The sequence below is a fragment of the Ranitomeya variabilis genome, chromosome 4 (genome assembly GCF_051348905.1).
Source record: "Ranitomeya variabilis isolate aRanVar5 chromosome 4, aRanVar5.hap1, whole genome shotgun sequence".
Classification (NCBI taxonomy): domain Eukaryota; kingdom Metazoa; phylum Chordata; class Amphibia; order Anura; family Dendrobatidae; genus Ranitomeya; species Ranitomeya variabilis.
In genome coordinates this window covers 385,997,198-386,024,214 of record NC_135235.1, presented here as the reverse complement: position 1 = coordinate 386,024,214, position 27,017 = coordinate 385,997,198, and the positions used below count along the sequence as shown (strand labels likewise).

Below are 27,017 nucleotides of genomic sequence, written 5' to 3'. Positions count from 1 at the left end.
TTTACGTTTTCAAACCGGCGCCTGCGCTGTGTAGTACTGTTCTGCGCAGATGCAGTAAGCTCTGGCCGTCTGCCGTCCAAGCCAGGCTTTCACACTGCGCCTGCGTGGGCAGTGCGGCCCCCACCTTTGGAATCCCCGCCCCGCACTGTGTTATGCATTATGCACAGTGCGGGGCTGGTATTCCTGGGCATGCGCACAGCGTGTTGCATCCTGTCAGCCCGGTCCCCCGCCTTACTGCGTCTGGATACAATATACCGATCGTGCCTCCTCCTCCTCTAGCAATCGCCGGGCAAGAAGCAACTTTGGAAACTTGCCTGCTAGGTGGGTAAAGATCACCCCCAATTTATTATCACATCAAGACCCATAAATAACACGCCTAGACACAACACACACCACCTAGCAGGCAAGTTTCCAAAGTTGCTTCTTGCCCGGCGATTGCTAGGAGGAGGAGGCACGATCAGCTGTATACTGTATCCAGACGCAGTAAGGCGGGGGACCGGGCTGACAGGATGCAACACGCTGTGCGCATGCCCAGGAATACCAGCCCTGCACTGTGCATAATGCATAACAGTGCGGGGCGTGGGATTCCAAAGGTGGGGGCCGCACTGCCCACGCAGGCGCAGTGTGAAAGCCTGGCTTGGACGGCAGACGGCCAGAGCTTACTGCGTCTGCGCAGAACAGTGCTACACAGCGCAGGCGCCGGTTTGAAAACGTAAACAGCGCTGAGGGGGCGGCGCAGAAAGACCAAGAAGATGTGAGTGACGGCAGAGGAGCGTTTCGAGCTGGGGAGGGAGGACCAGCCTACGTGGCTAGAGACACCAATTATGGCTAAGTATCAAATCGCGTTTTTTGGGGGTATACTTGAACCTAAAACTAAAAGAGCCACCTTGTTAGAATGCAGCATTACTGCTGCACAAGGTGGCTCTTTTAGTTTATAACGGCTGGAGGGGGTGACAGTGGCCCTTTAAGATCAGTCCTGCTGCTTGGTGCTTCCCGGCGGGACCAAATATTTACATACACCTTCCCACCTGCTTGTACTCCCTCTATCTCCTCCCTGATCTTCTTTGACTGACAGCTCTGGCTTCATAGGGCCAGAGAAGGATGGAGATAAATGGGAAACAAGCAGGTGGGAAGGTGTATACAAATGATTGGCCCCGCCATGGTGTATTGACCGCCTGTACTTGGTTTCAACAGTCTTTCTGTGTTGACAGTCCCCTAAAATAAAACAGGTCTCCCACTCACACTTGACGGTCTCCTTAATTAAAACAAATGACAAAGTATTTAAGGTTTGATTCATTGGTTTGATTTGGCTCTAATTGAAGGACTTGTATGAATACCTGATGTAGTTTTATGTCAAATAGGTGCAGAATTATGGATAATTCTGAAGGGTTCACAAACTTTCAAGCACTACTATGTGCCTCTGCCATTGTTGAGGATTATAGTGTGCATCTCACTGTTGTGTTGCTGGCTTTTCAGTCACTCTTCTCTCTAACCTCTGCTCCTGCATCAGACATTATGGGCCGAGTACATTGCATTCATTCTCTCCCACTTTTATGACTTCCTATGGGATAACAAAGCACTTGCTTATGTAAAAGCATTTGTGGAACTTGTGCCAGTAATTGTTATTGGTGGCTCTTATGAGAAGTGTCTGGACATGTTGGAATGGTAGATTGTAGGCTGTAGTGCGCTGGTAAAACTAGGCAGAGAACAGGTGTGCCCCACCCAGCGTTATGGCATATTTCTGCCACTTCAGTAACCACAGATTTAGATTTTAACCAATTTCTCTCGCAGAACAGATATCAGTGCTCTCCTGGCAATGACTCTGGGTGTTGCACTCCTTGATTACACTCTAACATTGGTAGAGGACTTGTTAGTTCTCTGGACCATGAAAAATCAATCTGAATCCTCTTTTCCCATAATTCTGCATTTTGACGCTCCTAGCAGGTTATGAATACATTGACAAATGGGTGTTACCAGTTGAGGTTGTGTCCCTGTTTATTCAGACTTTATCCAATCAGAGCGGCCAGATATTATAGTTACGCCCATTTGACAAGAAAAAAGTAACTCCTCTCTCTGAGGAATAAAAAAAAATGCTTTTATATGCAAATATGCTTTAGAATTTTGTTTATAAGGAATACAATTATTTAATGCAATAGACCTGTCCTAACTAGTCCCCTGTACTGCACTGTAGCCTGTAATAATGATAAACATACATAACATGCTAGTCAAGCTGCATACTTGTTCTCTGTTGGGTTGTGTGAACATGTTTAGTTTTTGCAATATATTTTTCTGCACCTAAAACAAGTGTTGGCAGGAAAAGCACTGCATAAAGTATGCCCGATTTTGGTGCACTTTTACTTGCATTTTTCCTTATTCATGTGAATAGGTGAAAAATACTGCAGAGACTCAAAGAATTGATACGCTGTAGATTTGTAAAAACACATTGGTTCAATTCTTCAAGGAAAAACTAAGGCGAGCATGCATAACATTTCAGAAATCTTATACCCTTGAAAACCATGCAGCAAAAACGCAGTGTGTGAACAAGCCATTTGGGTATGTTCACATGTCGCGCTTTTGCAGCATTTTTTTTCTGCACCAAAAACTAGAATAGTGGCAGGAACCATTCTGTGTACAAACAATACACATCTTATTTATGTGCGTTTTTAATTGTGTTTTTCATTAATTAATCTGAATGTGTGAAAAGTGATTCTAAGACTGTGTGAAAACATCGACATGCTAAGCCTTGGCAAAAAAACAAACAAAAAACACCGGAGTGCTAAACATATACTGTACACTCGAGGTGAAAATCCCACTGCGTATGCATGAGATTTCAGAAGTCTCCTTGATTGTTCTTGTAGTGTAAAACGCTGTGTATTGTAAAAACAAATTGGGGAGAACCCTGAAAAAGTAACTTTAACCCCTTCACCCCGAAGCCTGTTTTCACCTAAGTGACAGGGCCAATTTTTACAATTCTGACCACTGTCACTTTATGAGGTCATAACTCTGAAACGCTTCAACGGATCCTGGTGATTCTGACATTGTTTTCTCGTGACATATTGTACTTTATGATAGTGGTAAAACTTCTTCGATATGACTTGCATTTATTTGTGAAAAAAACTGAAATTTGTCGAAAATTATGAAAATTTAGCAATTTTCAAATTTTTCGTTTTTATGCCCTTAAATTAGAGAGTTATATCACATAATATAGTTAATAAACAACATTTCCCACATGTCTGCTTTACATCAGCACAATTTTGGAAACATAATTTTTTTTTTGTTAGGGAGTTATAAGGGTTAAAAGTTGACCAGCGATTTCTCATTTTTGCAACAAAATTTGCAAAACCATTTTTTTTTACGGACAACCTCACACTTGAAGTGACTGACGGGTCTATATGACAGAAAATACCCAAAAGTGACACCATTCTAAAAACTGCACCCCTCAAGGTACTCAAAACCACATTCAAAAATTTTATTAACCCTTCAGTTGCTTCACAGGAATGTTTAAAAGAAAGTGAACATTTAACTTTTTTTTTTCACAACATTTTTACTTCAGATCCAATTTGTTTTATCTTACCAAGGGTAACAGGAGAAATTGGACCACAAAAGTCGTTGTACAATTTGTCCTGAGTACGCTGATACCCCACATGTTGGGGTAAACCAATGTTTGGGCACATGGCAGAGCTCGGAATGGAAGGAGCGCCATTTGACTTTTCAATGCAAGATTTGCTGGAATTGAGATCGGAACCCATGTCGCGATTGGAGAGCCCCTGACGTGCCTAAACAGTGGAAACCCCCCACAAGTGACACCATTTTGGAAAGTAGACCCCCCCAAGGAACTTATCTAGATGTGTGGTGAGCACTTTGAACCCCCAATTGTTTCACTAAAGTTTAGAATGTAGCGCCGTGAAAATTAAAAAATCATTTTTTCTTTCCACAAAATGATGTATTAGCCCGCAATTTTTTTTCCCAAGGGTAACAGGAGAAATTGGACAACAAAAGTTATTGTCCAATTTGTCCTGAGTACGCTGATACCCCATACATGGGGGGGAACCACTGTTTGGGCGCACGGCAGAGCTCGGAAGGGAAGGAGCGCCGTTTGAAACGCAGACTTAGATGGATTGGTCTGCAGGCATCATGTTGCATTTGCAGAGTCCCTGATGTACCTAAACAGTAGAAACCCCCCACAAGTGACCCCATATTGGAAACTAGACCCCCAAGGAACTTATCTAGATGTGTTGTGAGAACTTTGAACCAACAAGTGTTTCACTACAGTTTATAACGCAGAGCCGTGAAAATAAAAAATATTTTTTTTTCCACGAAAATGATATTTTAGCCCCCACATTTTTTTTCCCAAGGGTAACAGGAGAAATTGGACCACAAAAGTTGTTGTCCAATTTGTGCTGAGTACGCTGATACCCCGTATATGGGGGGGAACCACTGTTTGGGCGCACGGCAGAGCTCGGAAGGGAAGGAGCACTGTTTTACTTGTTCAAAGCAGAATTGGCTGGAATTGAGATCGGACGCCATGTCGCGTTTGGGGAGCCCCTGATGTGCCTAAACAGTGGAAACCCCCCAATTCTAACTGAAACCCCAACCTCAGCCCTAACCCTAGCCCTAACCCTAGCCCTAACCCTAGCCCTAACCCTAGCCCTAACCCTAGCCCTAACCCTAGCCCTAACCCTAGCCCTAACCCTAGCCCTAACCCTAGCCCTAACCCTAGCCCTAACCCTAGCCCTAACCCTAGCCCTAACCCTAGCCCTAACCCTAGCCCTAACCCTAGCCCTAACCCCAACCCTAACCCTAGCCCTAACCCTAGTCCTAACCCTAACCCTAATGTGAAAATGGAAATAAATACATTTTTTAAAATTTTATTATTTTTCCCTAACTAAGGGGGTGATGAAGGGGGGTTTGATTTACATTTATAGCGTTTTTTGGCGGATTTTTATGATTGGCAGCCGTCACACACTAAAAGATGCTTTTTATTGGAAAAAATAGTTTTTGCATCACCACATTTTGAGAGCTATAATTTATCCATATTTTTGCCCACAGAGTCATGTGAGATCTTGTTTTTTTGCGGGACGAGTTGACGTTTTTATTGGTACCATTTTCGGGCACATGACATTTTTTGATCGCTTTTTATTCCGATTTTTGGGAGGCGGAATGAACAAAAACCAGCAATTCCTGAAATTCTTTTAGGGGGGCGTTTATAGTGTTCCACGTGTGGTAAAATTGATAAAGCAGCTTTATTCTTCAGGTCAGTACGATTACAGCGATACCTCGTTTATATAATTTTTTTATGTTTTGGCGCTTTTACACAATAAAAACTATTTTATATAAAAAAAAATAATTGTTTTTGCATCGCTTTGTTCTGAGAGCTATAACTTTTTTATTTTTCTGCTGATGATGCTGTATGGCGGCTTTTTTTTTGCGGGACAAGATGACGTTTTCAGCGGTACCATGGTTATTTATATCCGTCTTTTTGATCGCGCGTTATTCCACTTTTTGTTCGCCTGTATGATAATAAAGCGTTGGTTTTTTTTTTGTTTTTTTTTGCGGTGTTCACTGAGGGGGTTAACTAGTGGGATAGTTTTATAGAGCGGGTCGTTACGGACGCGGTGATACCAAATATGTGTACTTTAATTGTTTTTTTTAATTTACATAAATAAATGGATTTACTGGGAAATGTTTTTTTTTTCCTTTATTTGGGATTTATTTATTTTTTTTACTTTCTACTATTGTCCCAGGGTGGGACATCACTGTAGTAGATCAGATCGTTGATCTGACAGTGTGCATAGCACTCTGTCAGATCAACGATCTGACAGGCAAGTTTAGGTGACTTTCCGGCGCCTGCTCTCAGCAGCTCTCAGCAGGCGCCGGCTAGCCAGGTCATTTCATGACCCGGAAGGAGTCCCGCGGCCATCTTGGATCCGGGGACTCCTTCCGGATCACCGGAGCAACGCGATCTCATCGCGTTGCTCCGGTGGGAGAGCGCAGGGAGCCCCCGTCCCTGCGCGCTCCCCCTCTATGCCGCTGTCACTACTGACAGCGGCATCAGAGGGGTTAAATGCCTGCGGGGGCATTGCTGCGGGGTGTCAGCTGTCATATACAGCTGACACCCGCACCCGATCACCGCGGCGCTCAGCGCGAGACCGCGGTGATCGGTGCGCCGTACTAGTACTGCGGCTGGCACAAATGCAGTGCCGGCAGCGCAGTACTAGTACGGCGCATGTTGCGAAGGGGTTAATAATTAATAAAAAACTACCTAGGGTATATAAAATTATGGCCCTAATCTGCCTGAATTTCGTAAATTATTAATATTAAAGTTCTCGCTGTTATCTTTCTGTGTGCATTAGGTATCACCCCGGGGTGATAACTCTTATCTGGCAGAATAGGACATAGAATTTAGCACAGTAGTCACAACATATTTCTCCGCATCTGCGGCATCATCAGGGGATGGGATATAGGCTAAATGGAACCTGTCACCTGTGGATATAGTGGTAATCTGCAGGTAAATAGCCTTTAACCCCTTTCGGACATCGGGCATAAATGTACACCGTTGTCGGACTCCCTCCCTTTGATGTGGGCTCCGGCGCTGAGCCCACATCTTTTCCGGCGTATGTCAGCTGATTTGAAAAGCTGACATGTGCCTCTAACAGCAGCGGGTAGAATCTCGATCCACCCGCAGCTGTGAAATGCCATTGTCAAACTCTGACAGTGGCATATAATGCGCGCTTCCGGCAAGCGTGCTAGAAATCCCACCCATTGGTGACCCCGTCATGTGATCGCGGGTCACCGATGGGTTGGCATGACAACCAGAAGTCTCCAGCAGACCTCTATGGTTGTCATTGCCGGATTGCTATGTGCACCACTTGGTGGTTGGCACTCATAGTAAGTGAACAATTCTGCTACATACAAGCGACCTGATCATCGCCTCTATGTAGCAGAGCCGTTCGGGTTATGGCAGCTTCTAGTCTCCCATGGAGACTATTGAAGCATGCTAATAGTAGAAAAAATGTTTTTAAAATATAAAAAATATAAAAGTTCAAATAACCCCCCTTTTCGCCCCATTCAAAATAAAACAATCAAAAAAATCAAGCGTACACATATTTTGTATTGCCGCGTTCAGATTCACTCAATCTATCAATATAAAAAAGGATTAACCTGATCGCTAATTGGCGTAATGAGGAAAAAAGTCAAAACGCTAGAATTCCATTTTTTGGTCACCGCTACATTGCAGTAACGGGCGATTTAAAAGATAATATCTGCACCAAAATGGTATCAATAAAAACATCAGCTCGGCGCGCAAAAAATAAGCCCTTACCCAATCCGAGATCACGAAAAATGGAGATGCTATGGGTATCGGAAAATGGCACTTTTTTTTTTAAAACAAATTTTAGATTTTTTTTCACCACTTAAAAAAGAACCTAGACATGTTTGGTGTCTATTAACTCATAATTTAGAGGGAAAGGTGTGCACTCTGTTAGAGTGGAGCTGGTGCAGGCTGAACCTGGAATAGATCCAGTAGACTCATAGATTCGGACAAACAGCCGCACTCAGAAAATGTATTCAGATTGCATCAAAAGTGTGAAGAATTTATTGAATAACACCACAGTGGTCAATGGGGTTCTGAGGTAACGTTTCGACCCTTAGGGTCTTTATCAAACCTCACTTAATAAGTAGAGAATGATAGGGGAGAGAGGAAGATGCTTGTCCAGCGAACGGAGGCAAAGGCTCCACAGAGATAGCTGGAAGGTGCGGGGTTCCGGTACGGCATGGACAGGGAGCAGGGTCCCTAGAGGCACTGTGGGTCCAGCAGGAGGAAAAAATCACACCACCGCCTTTTTTCCTCCTGCTGGACCCACAGTGCCTCTAGGGACCCTGCTCCCTGTCCGTGCCGTACCGGACCCCCGCACCTTCCAGCTATCTCTGTGGAGCCTTTGCATCCGTTCGTTGAACAAGCGTCTTCCTCTCTCCCCTATCATTCTCTACTTAAGTGAGGTTTGATAAAGACCCTAAGGGTCGAAACGTTACCTCAGAACCCCATTGACCACTGTGGTGTTGTTCAATAAATTCTTCACACTTTTGATGCAATCTGAATACATTTTCTGAGTGCGGCTGTTTGTCCGAATCTATGAACTCATAATGAACTGGAGAATCATAATGGGAGGTCAGTTTTCGCATTTAGTGAATATGGTAAAAAGATAAATTAAAAAAAAAAATAAAACTGTGGGATTGCACTTTATTGCAATTTCACTAAACTTGGAATTTTTTTCCCATTTTCCGGTACACAATATGTTAAAACCAATGGTGTCTTTCAAAATTACAACTCAACCCGCAAATAATAAGCCCTCACATGGCCATTTTGACCAAAAAATAAAAAAGTTAAGGCTCTGGGAAGAAGGGGAGCAAAATATGAAAATGCAAAACCAAAAATACCTCTGGTCTTTAAGGGGTTAAGTGTTGCCAGTTCTTGCTCTTATTTTATTCCTGCTGCTCCCATGATTTTTTTTGTTTAACTCTGCCATACATTTCCAGAGATATGGACCTATTTATTTTGTTCTAATTTTTGTGATCTTTACAAGTGGGTGGTGTTCATAAAATAATGATGCAGAGTAGCTAGGAACACCCCCGCCTTCCCCAACACCCCGCTTCCCATTAATTTGTGGGCTGTTCCTCTTGGAGCTATTAGGGTATGTTTCCACGGTCAGTGAACGCCGCATACAGCCGCAGCGGCCAGATGTTACAGCATAGTGGATGGGATTTTATGAAATCCCATCTCCACTATGGGTGCACCCACAACTTCCCTGCATATACGCACATGCGGCGTGTCTTTATAGACTGCAGCATGTCAATTTATCTTGTGGAGACGCTCAGTCTCTGCAAGATAAATATCACAGTCCAATGTATAGGATGCGGTGATTCTGCACGGTTCAATGAACACACGCGGAATCACCGCGCGTACAAAAGCCGGCAGCTTTCAATACTGACCGTGGAAACATTCCCTTAGTTACTGCTCACTACACAGTCAGTCATGAGAACTCAATGGTTGAAGCTATGCAAGTGCATAGACACCCACTACACTGCACTTCCAGCCTGATTTGGATGTGGCTTCTGTATTAAATTTCTCGTGACTTTCCCATTGGCTCTCTGTACAAATGTACTAATATTATTTGGCACCAAGTGCTTATACAGCCATACCACTACTTCCATATATAAAAAGGTGCTGACAGGTTCCCTGTAAAACTATCTGATTTAATACAATGGCTCTTATATTAGACTTATTGTATTTTGGTAGGATCAATGTTACTAATCGTCTACATGGGCATACAGGTCATAGCAACCTAAATAAAATGATACTTTGATGTCTGTGATCTGATGTCTTATTTCTGAGAAACGTATGTTTTTCTTATATATAAATCAGCTCTTAAGATCTATGGGCCAGGCACTGATCTGCATAAGGCTCTGCCTCCAGAGATTGTTTTACAAGAAGGGGTAGTTACCAGTGATGGCTGCTCTCCTGATCTCCCTGCAGAGCTGAGTGTGATTATAACTGACACATCTGCAGGTTCCTCTCAGCTTCCATCTCACAGGCGGACAAGGTTGTAATATTGTTACACTACAGCAGAGCTGAGAGCGCTGCAAAAACTGTGTTTGTTGGGCTACTTTCACACTTGCGTTTTCTGGTTTCTGTCATTGTGCAGTGAAATGACGTATCAACGGACGTCATGAAATTAGTGAAAAACGTGTGCGACGGATCCAGTGAAATGACGGATGCGCCGTTTGTGTTGTTTCTATTTGTCAATGGCAAAATTTGTGGAATTCAAGTGTGAGAGAGAGATTTGTTCAGAAAATTTTTTTTTTTGTCAAAATGGCGCCTGCCGCACCTGCGCAATAGCATAATTCGGAACTCGAAAGATGCTACTGTGCTTGTGCCATTTTGCTAGAGAGGAAAAAAATTTGTCTCCACCAAGATGGCGCCAGTGGTACCTGTGCTGGCGCCATTTCGGTGGAGACAATTTTTTTTTCTCCTCTAGCAAAATTGTGCCAGTTGCTCCTGCGCAGTTGCATCTACCAGATCACCCTCTCACTGGCCGCCCCGGAGCACGAGAATCTTAACTGAAAATAAAGATTAAACAACAACCACAAGACGGATTTCATCAACCAAGGTATTATTTAATCAGTGTAACGGCACCAACCTGACACTGTAGAATATTAAGCACAATCCTGCTTGCAGGCTCCCTTTAAAAGGGTTAATCCTACGGACAATTCCCTTTAAATGGAATCTGTCTGCAGGTTTTTGCTATCCTATCTGAGAACAGCGTGATGTAGGGGCAGAGATGCAGATTCCAGCTCTTTATCGCTTTCTGTGATGCTTGCTGTCATTTTTATAAAATCACTGTTTTATCTGAGCAGATATTGCAGTCCTTTAATGCTGACCTCTGCTGGTTGGCTCTGGGGTTGACGTTGGCTCTGGGGTTGGCGTTGGCTCTGGGGTTGGCGTTGGCTCTGGGGTTGGCTTTGGCTCTGGGGTTGGCTTTGGCTCTGGGGTTGGCGTTGGCTCTGGGGTTGGAGTTACCAGTCCTGTATTAACAATCTCCTGTTGATAAAACAGTGATTTATCAAAACTACACTAAGCAGCCCAGTAGGTGATAAATCTTGGAGTCGGGGTCTCTGTCTCTACATCATGCTGGTCTCAGATTAGATAGCACAAACCTTGTTATGGTATGTGCCCACGCTGCGGATTCCATTGCGGAATTTTCCGCAGCGGATTTGATAAATCCACAGTGCAAAACCGCTGCGGTTTTTACTGCGGATTTATCGCGGTTTCTATTGCGGTTTCTGCTGCGGGTTTATACCTGCAGTTTTCTAATGGAGCAGGTGTAAACCCGCAGCGGAATACTCACAAAGAATTGACATGCTGCGGAATATAAACCGCTGCGTTTCATTTCCCATAGGTTTACATTGTACTGTAAACTCATGGGAAACCGCTGCGGACCCGCAGCAAAATCTGCAGCGTGTGCACATACCCTTAAGCCATGTTCACACTTTGCGGGTTTTACCGCGGATCCGCGGCGATTTTGATGCTGCGGTTCCGCAGCAGTTTCCATAGCGTTTACACTTACATGTAAACCCTATGGAAACCGCAAACCGCTGTGCACATGCTGCGGGAAAAAACACGCAGAAATGCAGCGGTTTACAACACGCAGCATGTCACTTCTTTGTGCAGAATCGCAGCGATTCTGCACACTTAGAAATGCATTGATCCGCTTACTTCCCGCATGGGGCTGTGCCCATGATGCGGGAAGTAAGCGGATAATGTGCGGTTGCTACCCGGGGTGGAGGAGAGGAGACTCCTCCAGGCCCTGGTAACCATATTAGTGTAAAAAAAAAAAGAATTAAAATAAAAAATAATGCTATACTCACCTCTCAGCGCTGCACGCGGCCGTCCGGTCTCAGGTTTGCTGTGCGAGCAGGACCTGCGGTGACGTCGCGGTCACATGACCGTGATGACGCCGCTGTCACATGACCGTGACGTCACGAAGGTCCTTCTCGCACAGCATCTTTGGAAACGGACCCCCGCGTGCAGCGCCGAGGAGATCGGGATGTCAGAGGGGGTGAGTATAACAATTTTTTTATTTAGTTTTAACATTACTATTGATGCTGCATATGCAGCATCAATAGTAAAGCCAAAGCCCGCGGCGGAAACCGCAAGACAAAACGTGATAAATCTGCAGGGATAACCGCAACGGTTTTGCCCTGCAGATTTATCAAATCCGCTGCGGGAGAACCTGCAGGGACCCGAACCTACGTGTGCACATAGCCTTAGAGTCCCTTTAAGGTATTTATATCTTTTGAAAAACACACGACCTGGTTATCTGTTTGTGCTCCTATTATTTTACTGTCAGTGTCCTTATTTACATACCCAGTGTTTTGGAAACTGAAGTCTTTCTTAGGACACATACTTGTGATCACAATTTTTTCCCTATACACTGTGTTCCAAATTATTATGCAAATAATATTTCCTCATATTTTCTCTAAATTACCTATCTGAATTGCAGTCATTGTTATTTTCCAGTCATCTACTATTCTAGTATAATTGCAATGTTTTGGAACAAACTGCCTATGAAAACAGTATATTTAAAAAAAAAAAAAATAAACACTCAAAATGCATGTTCCAAATTATTATGCACAGCAGAGTTTTCAACCTTTTTTTTTTTTGAACAAAAAAATGGTCAATTGTGAAGATATAAGCATTATCAGCTTATTACAAAATGAAATCAAACAGTTTTCAAGTGAAAACTTTATTCTAGGTGATGTTACATTTGCACGTAGGACCCCTTGTTCGAAAGAAGCTTCTGAACTCTCTCGTCCATTGAATTTGTCAGTTTTTGGATGGTTTCTGCTTCAATTGTTTTGCATGTGGACAGAATACCCTCCCAGAGCTGTTGCTTAGATGTGAACTGCCTCCCGCCATCAGACACTTCTTTTGATGATTCCCCAGAGGTTCTCAATGGGGTTGAGGTCAGGGGAAGATGGTGGCCACACCATAAGTTTGTCCTCTTTTATGCCCATAGCAGCCAGAGATGCAGATGTGTTTTTTGCAGCATGAGACGGTGCATTATCATGCATGAAAATGATCTTGCTGCGGAAAGCACGGTTCTTCCTCTTGAACCATGGCAGGAAGTGTTGTTTTAGAAACTCCACATAGATTATGGAGTTAATCTTTACCCCTTCAGGGATCATAAAGGGGCCGACAATCTCTCTCCCCATGATTCCAGCCCAAAACATTACTCCACCTCCTCCTTGTTGGCGCCTTAGCTGTGTTTTCATGGGGTGTCCATCAACCAGCCATCCTCCACTCCATCCATCTGGACCATTGAGCGTTGCACGGCACTCATCGGTGAACAAAAGTTTGGAACAGTTTGGAAGTCAGTCTTCATGTATCGTTTGGCCCACTGGAGCCATTTCTGCTTGTGTGCAGTGGATAGAGGTGGTCGACAGGATGGCTTACGCACAGCTGCAAACCTCTGAAGGACCCTGCATCTTGTTGTTCTGGGGACGTTGGAGGCACCAGCAGGTTCCAAAACTTGTCTGCTGCTATGACAAGGCATTTTTGTAGCTGCTATTTTAACCACTTAGTGACGGAGCCAATTTTTTAAAATCTGACCAGTGTCACTTTATGTGGTAATAGCACTGGAACGCTTCACCAAATCCCAGTGATTTTGAGAATGTTTTTTCATGACACATTATACTTTATGATAATGGTACATTTATGTCGATATGTTTTGTGTTTATTTATAAAAAATATCAGAAATGTGAGAAAATGTAAAAACAAATTAGCAATTTTCAAACTTTGAATGAGTATCCCTTTAATCCAGATAGTCATACCACAGCAAAACATTAATAAATAACATTTCCCTCATGTCTGCTTTACATCAGCATCATTTGTAAAATGTTCTTTTATTTTGTTAGCATTTTAGGAGGTTTAAAAATGTAGCAATAATTTTTCACTTTTTTCAAGGAAACTTACAAAATCTATTATTTTAGGGACTTATCCGTGTTTGAAGTGACTTTAGGGGTCCTATATATTGTAAAACCCCCAAAAGTGATACCATTTTAAAAACAGCACCCCCTGACATATTGAAAACTGCTGTCAGGTAGTTTATGAACCCTTCAGGTGCTTTTCAGGAATTAATGCAAAGTGGCATGACAGAAATGAAAATGTGTGTTTTTACCACCTAAATGCCTATAACTTCTGAACAGATTACTACAGCCGGCAGACTCTAAGGCCACTATTTGGTCATGAATTGCCATGGCAAACATTAGGACCACAAAATTATGATCTCATGGTGCCAATTGGGATAAAGAGGAAGACCCCACACTCTGTTAACCATTTATAATGATGCAGTCACTATTGACAGCAGCATCTAAGGGGTTAAACAGATTTGGATGGTGCAAACACTGATCGTGGCTGATACAGCAAGTTGTCAGCTATAGTGTACAGCCAACAGCTGCTGGATTGTCACCTGTATGGGGAGGCTATTCTGTTTTATCTCACGTCAGTTAAAAGACGTATTGGCTGTCATTAAGGGGTTAACCTTACGCAGTTGCCTGTTGAGTCCTCAATTTTTCCTTATCAGCACGCACACGTGTGTGCTGAGAATCAGCTACATACTTCTTGATTGTGCGATGATCACGAAGTGTCTTGGCAATGTTGATTGTAGTCATGCCTTGACCTAAATACTCCACAATTTGTTGCTTCTCAGCAGCCGACACATCCTTTTTCTTTCCCATTTTGGCAAAAAATGTCGGCTGCTTAATAATAATGTGGAACAGCCTTCTTAAGTAGTCTTGCCTTTATTTGGACACACCTGCCAAACTAATTTGCACAGGTATCTGCAATTGCTTTCAGTGATATAAAGAGCCCAGACACACATCTCCATCAATGAGTTTAAATGACAAACAAAAAAATTCTAACCTTCTCACTCCTAAACTCTTTGTGCATAATAATTTGGAACACAGTGTAAGGACCCAGAATAATGAATTAAAAGAACGAACAATGCTTCTTCTGTATGAAGGAGGGGGTTTGCTTATTTTCTCCTGAATTATGGTGGAAGCAGGTACTATTATTAATGTTATCCACAGGATTAATCCCTTATCGACCGCCGATACGCCTTTTAACGGCGGCAGTTATTGGTACGTATTACTCAGCTCCACTTTTTAACGGCACCGAAAAATAAGGGTATAGCGCCCCCCCCCCAGCGTCGGTAATCTCTGGGTTCTGAGACCCCGGAGAACATGATTCAGGTCGGTTTTTATCATCCCCAGTCTTGTGATTGCTGTTATTCACCAAATAACAGCGATCACTTAAAAATGTAAAAAAAAAAAAAAAAAAGGCCCGATTTTTTCCCATTCATTTCTTTTTCCTCTGATATGATCTAGCAAACAAGAGGAGAGAAAATGGGGTCCCCCAAGCCCTCCGGTACCTCCACCAGCCCCAAACCCTCCTGCTCCATTCCCCGACCCTCCGTGTTTTCTTTTTGGAAGAAAATGACAGGCGCATGAGCAGTGTGCTCGCCGATATCTGCCGGACGGCACCTGGCAACAATAGGACATTTTTCCTATTGGTTCATTTTGATCACTGTGATAGACACTATCACAGTGATCAAAATAAAAATAAATAAATCTAACCCACCTTATCACCCCTTAGTTAGGTAAAAATAATAAAATAATAAAAAAAACTATTTCCATTTTTCTTTTAGGGTTGGACTAAAGTTAGGGTTGGAGTTAGAATTGGGGGGTTTCCTCTGTTTAGGTTCATCAGGGGGGTCTCCAAACACGACATGGCTCCACCATTGATTCCAGCTAATTTTGCGTTCAAAAAGTCAAATGGTGCTCCCTCCCTTCTGAGCCCTTCCATGCACCCAAACAGTAGCTTTCCCCCACATATGGGGTATCTGCGTACTCAGGAGAAATTGCACAACAAATTTTGTGGTCCATTTTCTCCCGATACCCTTGTGAAAATAGAAAAAAATGGTTCCAAAGTAGATTTTTTTTGTGAAAAAAGTAAAATGTTCATTTTTTCGTTCCACATTGCTTTAGTTCTTGTGAAGCACCTGAAGGGTTAATAAACTTCCTGAATGTGGTTTTGAGCACTTTGAGGGGTGCAGTTCTTAGAATGGTGTCACTTTTGAGTATTTTCTGTTATATTGACCCTCAAAGTCACTTCAAATGTGATGTGGTCCCTAAAAAGAGTGGTTTTGTAAATTTTGTTGAAAAATTAAAAATCGCTGGTCAACTTTTAACCCTCATAACGTCCTAATAATAGAAAATTAAAATTTTCTAAATTTTTTTGCCAAGTTTCCATTTTTTTCATAAGTAAACGCAAGTTATATTGAAGAAATTTTACTGCTAACATGAAGTACAATATGTCTTGAAAAAACAATCTCCGAATCAATGGGATGCGTTGAAGCTTTCCAGAGTTATAACCTCATAAAGTGACAGTGGTCAGAATTGTAAGAATTGACCCGGTCATTAAGTACCACATTGGCTCTGTCACTAGGGCAGAGAGCAGGCTATGGTAACTCTGCTGCATACCTAGGTGCTCACAGCCACAATGGCCAGAGGAGCAGAGCAGATCATGCCATATTACAGCATCATAACATAGGAACTTGTGCGCCTTGGCAGATTATTCTACACTTCAGCCTGACGAATGTGCTGCTCTATGCTCATTTTCTGAACCAATAAGCCGTGACTAGGGCTGGACTAAATTAAATGTATGATTCTGAATCGATCTGGACACAAATGACAAAGTAAATCAAGTATTGTGATTATTCGCCTAGTCCTAGCTGAAACGGAGCTTCCCAAGAAACAGAATTCTTGCTAAAGTTTAAAGGGAACCTCACACAATGAACATGTAGTTGATCTGCCAGCAGCACATTATACAGCCGGATAAAGTGATCAGGGTGATATAAAGATTTCTGGTAAAAGGCAAATTTTTGTTTTCACCAACATCTCTGTTCGTTTTGAGTCCAAGTTGTGGTTATATTGATGGATTGACAGTGCTCCCCATGTATGTGCATACCAATAACTGTCAGTCACTGATTAGGACCACCCACTGGAGCGCTCAATACAGAATGAGCCGAGATTTCAGTTACGGTAATAAGACATGGTGGGGCTGTTCGTGTTCATCTATCTGTGTTTCAAAAAATAGCAATGGAGCAGGCATCTCCTGTATATTGATGCAGTACTAAGCAAAGGACTGTACGTGTAAGGCTACTTTCACACATCAGGTTTTTTGCATCAGGCACAATCCGGCGAATGTTGGAAAAGCCGGATCCGGCGCAGATTGTGAAAAACTGATGCGACGTATCAGTTTTTTCGACAGATCCGGCTAGCATATCAAGGTTATTGGATAAAAAAATAATTTGGAGCATGCTCATTTTAAAAAGCCGGAATCCGTCATTTTCCGGAGCCGGCGCTTCCGGCTTTTTTCGCCGGAGACAAAAAACGTTGCTATGGACGTTTTTTCCAGAAACCGGAAACTGCAAATTTGCCGGATCCGGCGAAAAACGGACGAAACGCAATGTCATCTGGCGCAATCCGGCACTAATACAAGTCTATGGGAAAAAAAACTGGATCCGGCAGCAACATTCGCTGGATCCCTTTTTTTTAAATTTAGCCAGATTTAGGATGACAGCGAAAACCTGATGTGTGAAAGTAGCCTTAGACAAGAGCAATTCAAGAAAGGGGAAAGACAGACAAAAACTGGTTGCTCTTCCTAAGTTGAAACTAGAGCAGTGGAGTTGGTATAAAATGGACAGACTCCTAAAATATAGAATAAATTGGGTTCAGGATTACAATGCAGGATGTGATGTACATTTTTTCATAAGAATTTGGGAAAGTTATGAAATGTTCTATAAATGTCTGTTCTGTTCTGGATCTCGGCTTTTAGTGGAGATGAATAATAATAATAATAATAATAATAATAATTTTTATTTATATAGCGCCAACATATTCCGCAGCGCTTTACAACTTATAGAGGGGACTTGTACAGACAATAGACATTACAGCATAACAGAAATCACAGTTCAAAATAGATACCAGGAGGAATGAGGGCCCTGCTCGCAAGCTTACAAACTATGAGGAAAAGGGGAGACACGAGAGGTGGATGAATCTGTGCTGCCCTTTATGTACATCCTCAGTAGTGAGGCAGTGCTGTGGGGTCGGAGTCAGAGAAATGTCCTATAAATGTCTGTTCTGTTCCGGATCTCGGCTTTTAGTGGAGATGAATCTATGCTGCACTTTATGTACATGCTCAGTAGTGAGGCAGTGCTGTGGAGTCGGAGTCAGGGAAACTGAGCAGTCGGAGGTTTGGCCTACCGATTCCACAGCCCTGGTTTAAACAATGCAAATATATATTATGTAACAAACACTAAAGCCTAGACAAGACAAAAAGATGTAAAACTGCGAAAATTGGCACTGGGATACAACCCATATGGCCGGCATTATAACCATTGGGTCTTGTATACAGGGGTGAGAAAACCAAGAAAAAAAAAACCACTGGGAAATGCTGCACACCACAATATATATCAATGATATAAAAGGCAAACTTTATTGACACAATAAAAACATTAAAAACATGTAGCACACCACAAATCCCCACAATGATCCATGATTGTTACAGTGGCCAACCAAAGGCAGATGTCCTATAACAAGTATGTGCATATATAAAATGAAATATAATATATCTGAGCAATATTCCTATCACACGATGACAGTGGCACATGAATATAATGATCATGAACTAGTAGTGGCCCAGAAAAAAACACGAATATAACACCTACATATGGCCATACGTATCTCTGCCTCCTGTATGAATAAACGATGCCCAAAGTAGAAAAAATATGTGAGTGCCAACTCTTCAGATGGAGCATGGACCTTGTCATCAAGCATAAATGGCCATGGCACAATATGATAAATGCCTGATGATCGGCACAAAAAATAACCCTATAGGGCTTTATGCCAGATGACAAACCGAAAATGAAACTGGAAAAGGGAAGATGGAAGTATGCAGTGCCCAAACATATAGGGTTATAGTAACCACATACCCACAATGTGAAAGAAAATCCCAGGTCCAGCCGGGCAGGCACAAAATCAATTGGTGGCGCCAGGAGCACAACGTGCAGGGAGGCAAGAGTGCAGGATCACTGTATACAGGGGTGTTCCCATGGGATGCATTTAGAGAGTGCTGGCCAGCCCGCCTAATCGAATAGTATGGGTGTGACTAATAGGCTGAGAACCAGACACTGTGCATTACCTGCATGTGAACAGCGCCTTACACAGGCCTCTATTGTGCAAACATATACAAGGCAGTCACCCCCTCCTTGAACTGGTAGGCTGTGAGTGGCTGTCTATTTAGTATTTTGCACCTGTTGCCAACATCTTTGCTATATGGGCTGGCTGCATCCTGTAGTGCATGTGTTCAGAGACCTGGGCAGGGAAGCGGTGCTGCCCCTTTTTTCAGCTGTATTTTTGGATAATTTTAGTTCTCTTTTGTGGCTTTGCTATTAAGTTTAAATTAAATATTTACATTGTTTATATGTGAATAGTGCAACTGATCTTTTGTATGTGTATTTCCTCTTTCTTGAATTGTCTGTTTCTCACAGCTAGACCTCGTATCTAGTATAGTCTATTGGGTTTTTTGGGTGGGGGTTGACAGAGTTGGCCGTGTAAAGTCAGTGAAAAAATCAGACACTACTCAGATGCCAAGGTAGAGAAACAATTTTGTTTTTTTTTCATCTGAGAAAATTTGATGAAACTCAGACAAAGGAAATTAAGATTTGGTATGCATTGTTAAAAAGGCTGTTTATTCTTGACATATTCACACTTGTCTTTTGGTTCCAGCTTGTTGCCTTGGAGACCGACCACTGCAGCCAGACAGCAGAACATGTTCAGTACTTACGAGCTCTTTTCTATTGAGTTTGTAAGTACTGTTTTGATGCTGGCCAGTATTGTTAGTGTCCGGTTACCTCCTAATCTTGGCCAGCTTCAGCGCAATGCTTACAAGCTAGACAGCCTCAAGAACAGCTGCAAATAGGGAAAAGTGCTTGTTGTTACAAATATTAGCCATCTACTAAGATGGGAATAACCTTTTAAAGAAAAATGCATGCTAAATATTACTCTGATAATGCTCCATTTTCGTCACCTGAACTTTGAAAACAATCCAATCACAGGCCTCAGTGGCCCAGTTACAGACCAATATAAAGATGTCATGACGTGCTAATTCAGACCCCCACAGCGGCATGTGTTGGATCCATGGGAGTAACAGCAGGAGAGAGCCTCAATTTGATAATCAGTTTCCAGGGTAAAGCTTTTATTTGGGACCGACAGTGTCCCGAGGATTGTACAGCTATGAATCGCTTCCGTGAGAATGGGGTATGCCTCCCTATGTGCTGCATGGTATCGGTTCTTCTCAAACTGTAAGCGGCCATCACCAGTTTGGTGACCCTGTGGTGGACAAACTCATTTTAACGATGAATTGGTCATGTATAGTAAATATACCTGTGTCTGCCTTCTTCTACCATGCATCAATGGTGGTGCGATTCTGTGTTTTGAATGATGGCTGCCGCTGTCAGAGTAAGAGCGCTGTTGTAAGTCTCAGACTCACTACCCTCTGGTAGCTCCAGCGTTGATGTGATCTATCCAAGGGCAGAGTGGCAGTGTTTCTCAGGCATCCTAATAGAGAATCGGGAGGAGCAGAACTGTAGGATGAGCCGCCACCAGGAATATTTCCTATACTTATACAGTGTGTAGTCAAACTTTGACTTTCAACTGTGGAGGGTCACTTTGAGTCTTGGTATGAATTTGACAGTGTTTAGGTATGCACCCATCAAGAGGAATTGTAATATCCAAGGCAAATGGCTTGGATATCCTGGGATTCTGGTGGCATGGCTGGCTTGGCATTGACCCTTTGAGTGGTCTTAGGAAGTATACACTCTGTGCAGAATTATTAGGCAAGTTGTATTTTGATCACATGATACTTTTTATACATGTTGTCCTACTCCAAGCTGTTCAGGCTTGAGAGTAAACTACAAATTAAGTAAATCAGGTGATGTGCATCTCTGTAATGAGGAGGGGTGTTGTCTAATTACATCAAAACCCTATATAAGGTGCGCTTAATTATTAGGCAACTTCCTTTCCTTTGGCAAAATGGGTCAGAAGAGAGATTTGGCGGGCTCTGAAAAGTTTAAAATTTGTGAGATGCCTTGCAGAGGGATGCAGCAGTCTTGAAATTGCTAAACTTTTGAAGCGTCATCACCGAGCAATCAAGGTTTTCATGGTAAATAGCCAACAGGGTCGCAAGAAGCGTGTTGGGCAAAAAAGGAGCAAAATAACTGCCCATGAATTGAGGAAAATCAAGCATGAAGCTGCTAAGATGCCATTTGCCACCAGTTTTGCCATATTTCAAGAGCTGCAACGTTACTGGAGTAACAAAAAGCACAAGGTGTGCAATACTCAGGGACATGACCAAGGTAAGGAAGGTTGAAAAACGACCACCTTTGAACAAGAAACATAAGATAAAACGTCAAGACTGGGCCAAGGAATATCTTAAGACTGACTTTTCAAAGGTTTTATGGACTGATGAAATGAGTGACTCTTGATGGGCCAGATGAATGGGCCAGAGGCTGGATCAGTAAAGGGCAGAGAGCTCCACTCCGACTCAGATGCCAGCAAGGTGGAGGTGGGGTATTGGTATGGGCTGGTATCATCAAAGATGAACTTGTGCGACCTTTTTGGGTTGAGGATAGAGCGAAGCTCAACTCGCAGACCTACTGCCAGTTTCTGGAAGACAACTTCTTCAAGGTGTGGTCCAGGAAGAAGTCAGTATCGTTCAAGAAAAGCATGATTTTCATGCAGGACAATGATCCATCACATGCCTCCAACTACTCCACAGCGTGCCTGGCCAGTAAGGCTAAGTGCACACGTTGCAGAATTGCAGCAGACATTTCCGTGGCAATTCTGCAGCTCCTGCCGTGGGTATATCGCATGCGGAATTGGCATGCATATTCCCGCAGAAAACTAGCGTTTTGCAAGCATAATTAGCTTGCAGAATGCTAGCGTTTTCCAAGTGATCTGTAGCATCGCTTGGAAAACTGATTGACAGGTTGGTCACAAACATAGTGTTTGACAAGTGTGACCAACTTTTTACTATTGATGCTGCCTATGCAGCATCAATAGTAAAAGATAAAATGTTAAAAATGTAAAAGATAGAATGTTAAAAATAATTTAGAAAAAATGGTTATACTCACCTTCCGCAAACAGCCGATCTCCCAGCGCCTTCCGTTCCTAAAGATGGTATGTGTGCAGGACCTTCGATGACGTTGCGGTCACGTGACCGCGACGTCATCGCAGTCATGTGACCGCGATGTCATCGCAGGTCCTTCACACACACCATCTATAGGAACGGAAGCGGCCACGTGCACCGCTGAGAGGCGGGAAGGCTCCGGGGGCCATCAGAGGGTGAGTATATCACGATTTTTTTATTTTAATTCTTTTTTTTTTAACAATTATATGGTGCCCAGTCCGTGGAGAAGAGTCTCCTCTCCTCCACCCTGGGTACCAACCGCACATGATCTGCTTACTTCCCGCATGGTGGGCATAGCCCCATGCGGGAAGTAAGCAGATCAGTGCATTCCTAGGTGTGCGGAATCCCCGCGATTCCGCAAATTTAATGAACATGCTGCATTTTTTTCTGGAATGCGATTCCGCTCAGGAAAAAAAATGCAGCATGTGCACAAAAATGCGGATTGCATTCTATTAAATAGGATGCTTAATGTGAGCGTTTTTTTCGCGGTTTTATAGCGTTTTTATAGCACATAGCCTAAAGGTCTCAAAGAAGAAAAAATAATGACATGGCCCCCTTGTTCACCTGATCTGAACCCCATAGAGAATCTGTGGTCCCTCATAAAATGTGAGATCTACAGGGAGGGAAAACAGTACACCTCTCGGAACAGTGTCTGGAGGCTGTGGTGGCTGCTGCAGCAATATTGATCGTAAACAGATCAAGCAACTGACAGAATCTATGGATGGAAGGCTGTTGAGTGTCATCTTAAAGAAAGGTGGCAATACTGGTCACTAATTTTTTTTTGTTTTGTTTTTGCATGTCAGAAATGTTTATTTCTAAATTTTGTGCAGTGATATTGGTTTTCCTGGTGAAAATAAACAAGCGAGATGGGAATATATTTGGTTTTTATTAAGTTGCCTAATAATTCTGCACAGTAATAGTTACCTGCACAAACAGATATCCTCCCAAGATAGCCAAATAAAAAAAAAAAAGACCCACTCCAACTTCCAAAAATATTAAGCTTTGATATTTGAGTCTTTTGGGTTGATTGAGAACAGTTGTTGATCAATAATAAAAATAATCCTCTAAAATACAACTTGCCTAATAATTCTGCTCACAGTGTATTGTGAAGTACGTGGTGGATCTGATCAGTTTGGTCATATTGTGCACCTATTACCGAGTGTCTTTCTTTACAATTGTGACTGTTTATTGCACTTGTGTTTACAGGTCACTGATACTGCTGGAAAGTCCAGTGCTCTCCCTGTGCTGGGGGGGAGATTTTGAGAGATGGAGGACGAGCAAGCTCGTTACAGCCGAAGACTGGTATGTGGCACTCTCCTTCTCCTTGTGCAGTGGTATGGTATTGGCCACAAAGCAGGGAATGGGGTGAAATAACTTTTACTGACGTGGTGGATTCATCAACCCCTCCAGTGATCCCGCTGGTCTTTTAGCTGTCCTGCAATGATGACATAGCGACTACTCCTATGTGCCAGCTGTAACCTGTTCCTCCATCACTACAGAGGCCAGTAATTACCATGTAGCCGGAATGGCATTTTCTTTACAGTACAGCTACAAAAGACTGGCTGGATTCTGGGAGAGGCAGCGCTGGATTTACCAGTTTAGTATATGTTGTTTTATCACATTCTTTGATTTATGGATATTTGTTATATGTCTGAGAAGCAGCTAAGGTTAGATATCTGTGATTTGGCATTTCAGAGACGCACTCTCCGTAGAAAGTATGAAGATGATGGAATTTCCGATGAGGAGATCGAGGGAAAGAGAACATTTGACTTGGAAGAAAAACTACGCAGCCCTAAGTACAACTCCAACTTCATCATCTACATGGAAGGCAGAGGTGAAAGCTTGAGCACTGCAGAGCAGAATTTGTTCTTCACCTCATTACCCCCTGCCCCTTAGGTTACTCATTAGCATCCATCTTATTCTTCCAGACTTCAACATGCAATTCGTTCAGCAGGGTGGGCTCAGGGACCCTCTGATATTTAAAAGCTCTGATGGGCTTGGCATCAGGCAAGTAGATTTTTTATGGTCGTCATGTTTGGTAGATCTTTACTAGGTGTGTTTTATAATGAGACTTGGGGTGTTTCCTGTGTCCAGGGAAGCTAATATTTTTCCTTTTTTTTTCTAGAATGCCAGACCCCACCTTCAGTGTGAATGATGTCAAGTTGTTTGTAGGTTAGTAAATTTATTATATCTGATGCCTATTATTTAAGGAAATCTGTTGCATCTGTGGACGGACACCTTTATAACACTATTAACCTGCAGATCAACCCCATAGCTGCAGGTTAGTAGTGTTATTTGATGTGACACATTCTCTTTAAATCTTTACTCCCCCACCCCACCATACACCTATGGAAGCTTTGTCACTGCTATCTTAAAGGCAAGTCGAACGGACTAATAGCCATCTCCTGCGGATGGCACTTGGTCACCAGCACTTCTTGCACTGTTCTATTTGCAGATCTGCACAATGATGAACATGGTTATGATTAGTGGACTGATATTTTGGCTGCCAAAATGTCCCTTTTGATTGGCAGATTTAAAGGAAACCTGTAACCAGGTTTGTCCCATATGAGGTAAGGCCAGTACCTTTCAGCCCTGATATACAACATTTCCCCCAGCTTGACCTGCAAGACAAGAAAAAGACCTTTTATAATACTCATCTACGGGGCGGTTGGGTCCTATGGGCATTGTTGTCTTGGTCTGGTGCCTCTTCACTTCTTGTCATGGCGTCCTTTTTCTTGCTTTGTGTGGATGATATGTCCTACATCATTCCCCGTTGCTCTCCTACGCAGGCGTACTTCTCTGCCCTGTTGATGGTAATGCACAGTATTGCAGTGTGCATGTGCAGGAGAAAACCTAAGAGCCTGGTTAGCAGTAAATTGTTATGTAGTCAACCCACTATCTCTATGACATTTGTAATAGTTCTCTACTTGACATGTAATAACACGTTCTTTTCCAGGGAGCAAGCGTATTGTGGATGTTATGGATGTTGGCACACAAAAAGGAATTGAAATGACCATGGCACAGTGGGCAAAGTACTATGAAACTCCTCAAGAAGAGCGGGAGAAACTGTACAATGTGATAAGCCTGGAATTCAGCCATACCAAGCTGGAGTACTTGGTTCAAAGACCAGCCACGGTGAGCAGCATATCTCAAATCTAACTGAACGTGATTTCTCCGGACTTTTCTTTTTATTTTAATGCGTCGTGCAATTAAGATTGTGTGCTTGTCAAGTTTTTTTTTTTTTACCCTGTTCCCTCTCTCAATAACATACTACTACGTGATGGTGGGGGTGTATGCAGCAGGTTCAGAACCTGAGCCTGCTCCACAGAGAGTAGGTGCCTGTTGTGTTATGCTGCCAGAATGTGCTTCTAAAAGAATCAATTGGAGCTGGTCCGATCACTAATTTTAATCTTCGGCAGTGGCATTTAGGTGGTGCAATTGTAGGTGGGCTGTTCGTACAGGGGCCCTTCCCCTCTGATTTTCCCCTGCAATATGATCGAGGTGTGTTTTATGGGTTTCCATGTCACCCAGAGGCCTTCGCTAGGCCTCCTTCTCGGCCATCTGAGGGTAGGTACACACGGTCAGTAAACGCTGCGGGTTGGACACTGCGTACCTACTCAGCACTCAGATGTTACAGCATAGTGGTTGGGATTTCAAGAAATCCCATGCCCACTATGCGTACACAGACTGCAGCATGTCAATTCATCTTGCGGAGACGCACCCGTACAATATATTGGACGCAGTGATTCCGCACGGTTCAATGAACATATGCAGAATCACCTACGTTCAATAGCTGGCAGCGCTTTGGACGCCACGGACATGTGCTCTGTCCAAAGCGCTGCCAATTACTGACCGTGTGCACCTATCAGGAACAGGCTGACAATTGACGTCGACAGATCACACCAAAAGAGGAAGAGCTGCTCTGCTGGTGAGTGCAGAATTAAAGCTGCAGAGTTGCCGAGTGAGCCAGCAGAGATTGTCCCCATGCCAAACAGACAGGCAGTTAGCAACGACCTGCCTGTTAGTTCTTAGGCCCATAATAAAAAATAATAAAAGTCTTACATAACCCCTTTAACAATATGATTCTTCAAGGCAGTGGGATTACAGCGATTTTTAGGTGTATGGAGATGTATGAGAGTTTGCTTATTGAGCTGCCAATTTTATTCATACCATTTTGAAGTATATAAAACCTTTTAATCTGCATTACTTTTTTTGGGGAAATAAATTGATCTATAGTTCTATCGTTTTGATTCTTTGTTAGCAGAGTTTACGTGTAATTTTTTTTTTTAATAGTTTGGTAGGTCAGACTTTTATGTACATGGGGATGTAAATACGGTTTTCTCAATTTTCTTTTCAAATGCCGTATATACTCGAGTATAAGTCGTCCCCCCTAATTTTGCCACAAAAAACTGGGAAAACATAATGACTCGAGTATAAGCCTAGGGTGGAAAATGCCTCAACTACTGGTAAATTTCAAAAATAAAAATAGATACCAATAAAAGTTAAATTAATTGAGACATCAGTAGTTTTAAGTGTTCTTGAATATCCATATTGAATCAGGAGCCCCATATAATGCTCCATACAGTTCATGATGGACTCCATAAGATGCTCCATACAAAATACGCCCCATATAATGCTCCATACAGTTTATGATGGACTCCATAAGATGCTCCATATTAAAATATGCCCCATATAATGCTGCACAAATGTGGATTATGGCCCCATAAGATGCTCCATTGAGATATTTGCCCCATATAGTGCTGCACATGGCCCCATACAGATATTTGCCCAATATAATGCTGCACATGGCCCCATACAGATATTGGCCTCATATAATGATGCACATGGCCCCATAAGATGCTCAATACGGATATTTGCCCCATATAATGCTGCACATGGGCCCATACAGATATTTGCCCCATATAATGCTGCACATGGCCCCATAAGATGCTCCATCCCTCTGACCTGAGTTTCACTGCAGAGGACGCAGCGGCGCCGACGGTGGAACGGACAGGAGGTGAATATAGCACACTGAGTTATACTCTCCTGCTCCTGGCGCGGTCCCTGCACGTCTGTTCCCCTGCGCCGGCAGCTTCTTCCTGTAGTGAGCGGTCACATGGAACCACTCATTACAGTAATGAATATGCGG

At 42.9% G+C, this 27,017-nt stretch overlaps 1 protein-coding gene across 6 annotated transcripts in view; it reads left to right on the top strand.

Annotated features, from left to right (window-relative positions):
• KDM2A (lysine demethylase 2A) overlaps positions 1-27,017 on the top strand; it is a 243,392-nt gene that overhangs the window by 13,323 nt on the left and 203,052 nt on the right. For all 6 annotated transcript variants that reach the window (XM_077250846.1, XM_077250841.1, XM_077250845.1 and 3 more), the window contains exons 2-6: positions 23,075-23,170; positions 23,564-23,702; positions 23,797-23,875; positions 23,994-24,040; positions 24,825-25,003. In XM_077250846.1, coding sequence (XP_077106961.1) covers positions 23,135-23,170; positions 23,564-23,702; positions 23,797-23,875; positions 23,994-24,040; positions 24,825-25,003 — 480 coding nt within the window. In that variant the 5' untranslated portion in view covers positions 23,075-23,134. The remainder of the gene's footprint in view (positions 1-23,074; positions 23,171-23,563; positions 23,703-23,796; positions 23,876-23,993; positions 24,041-24,824; positions 25,004-27,017) is intronic.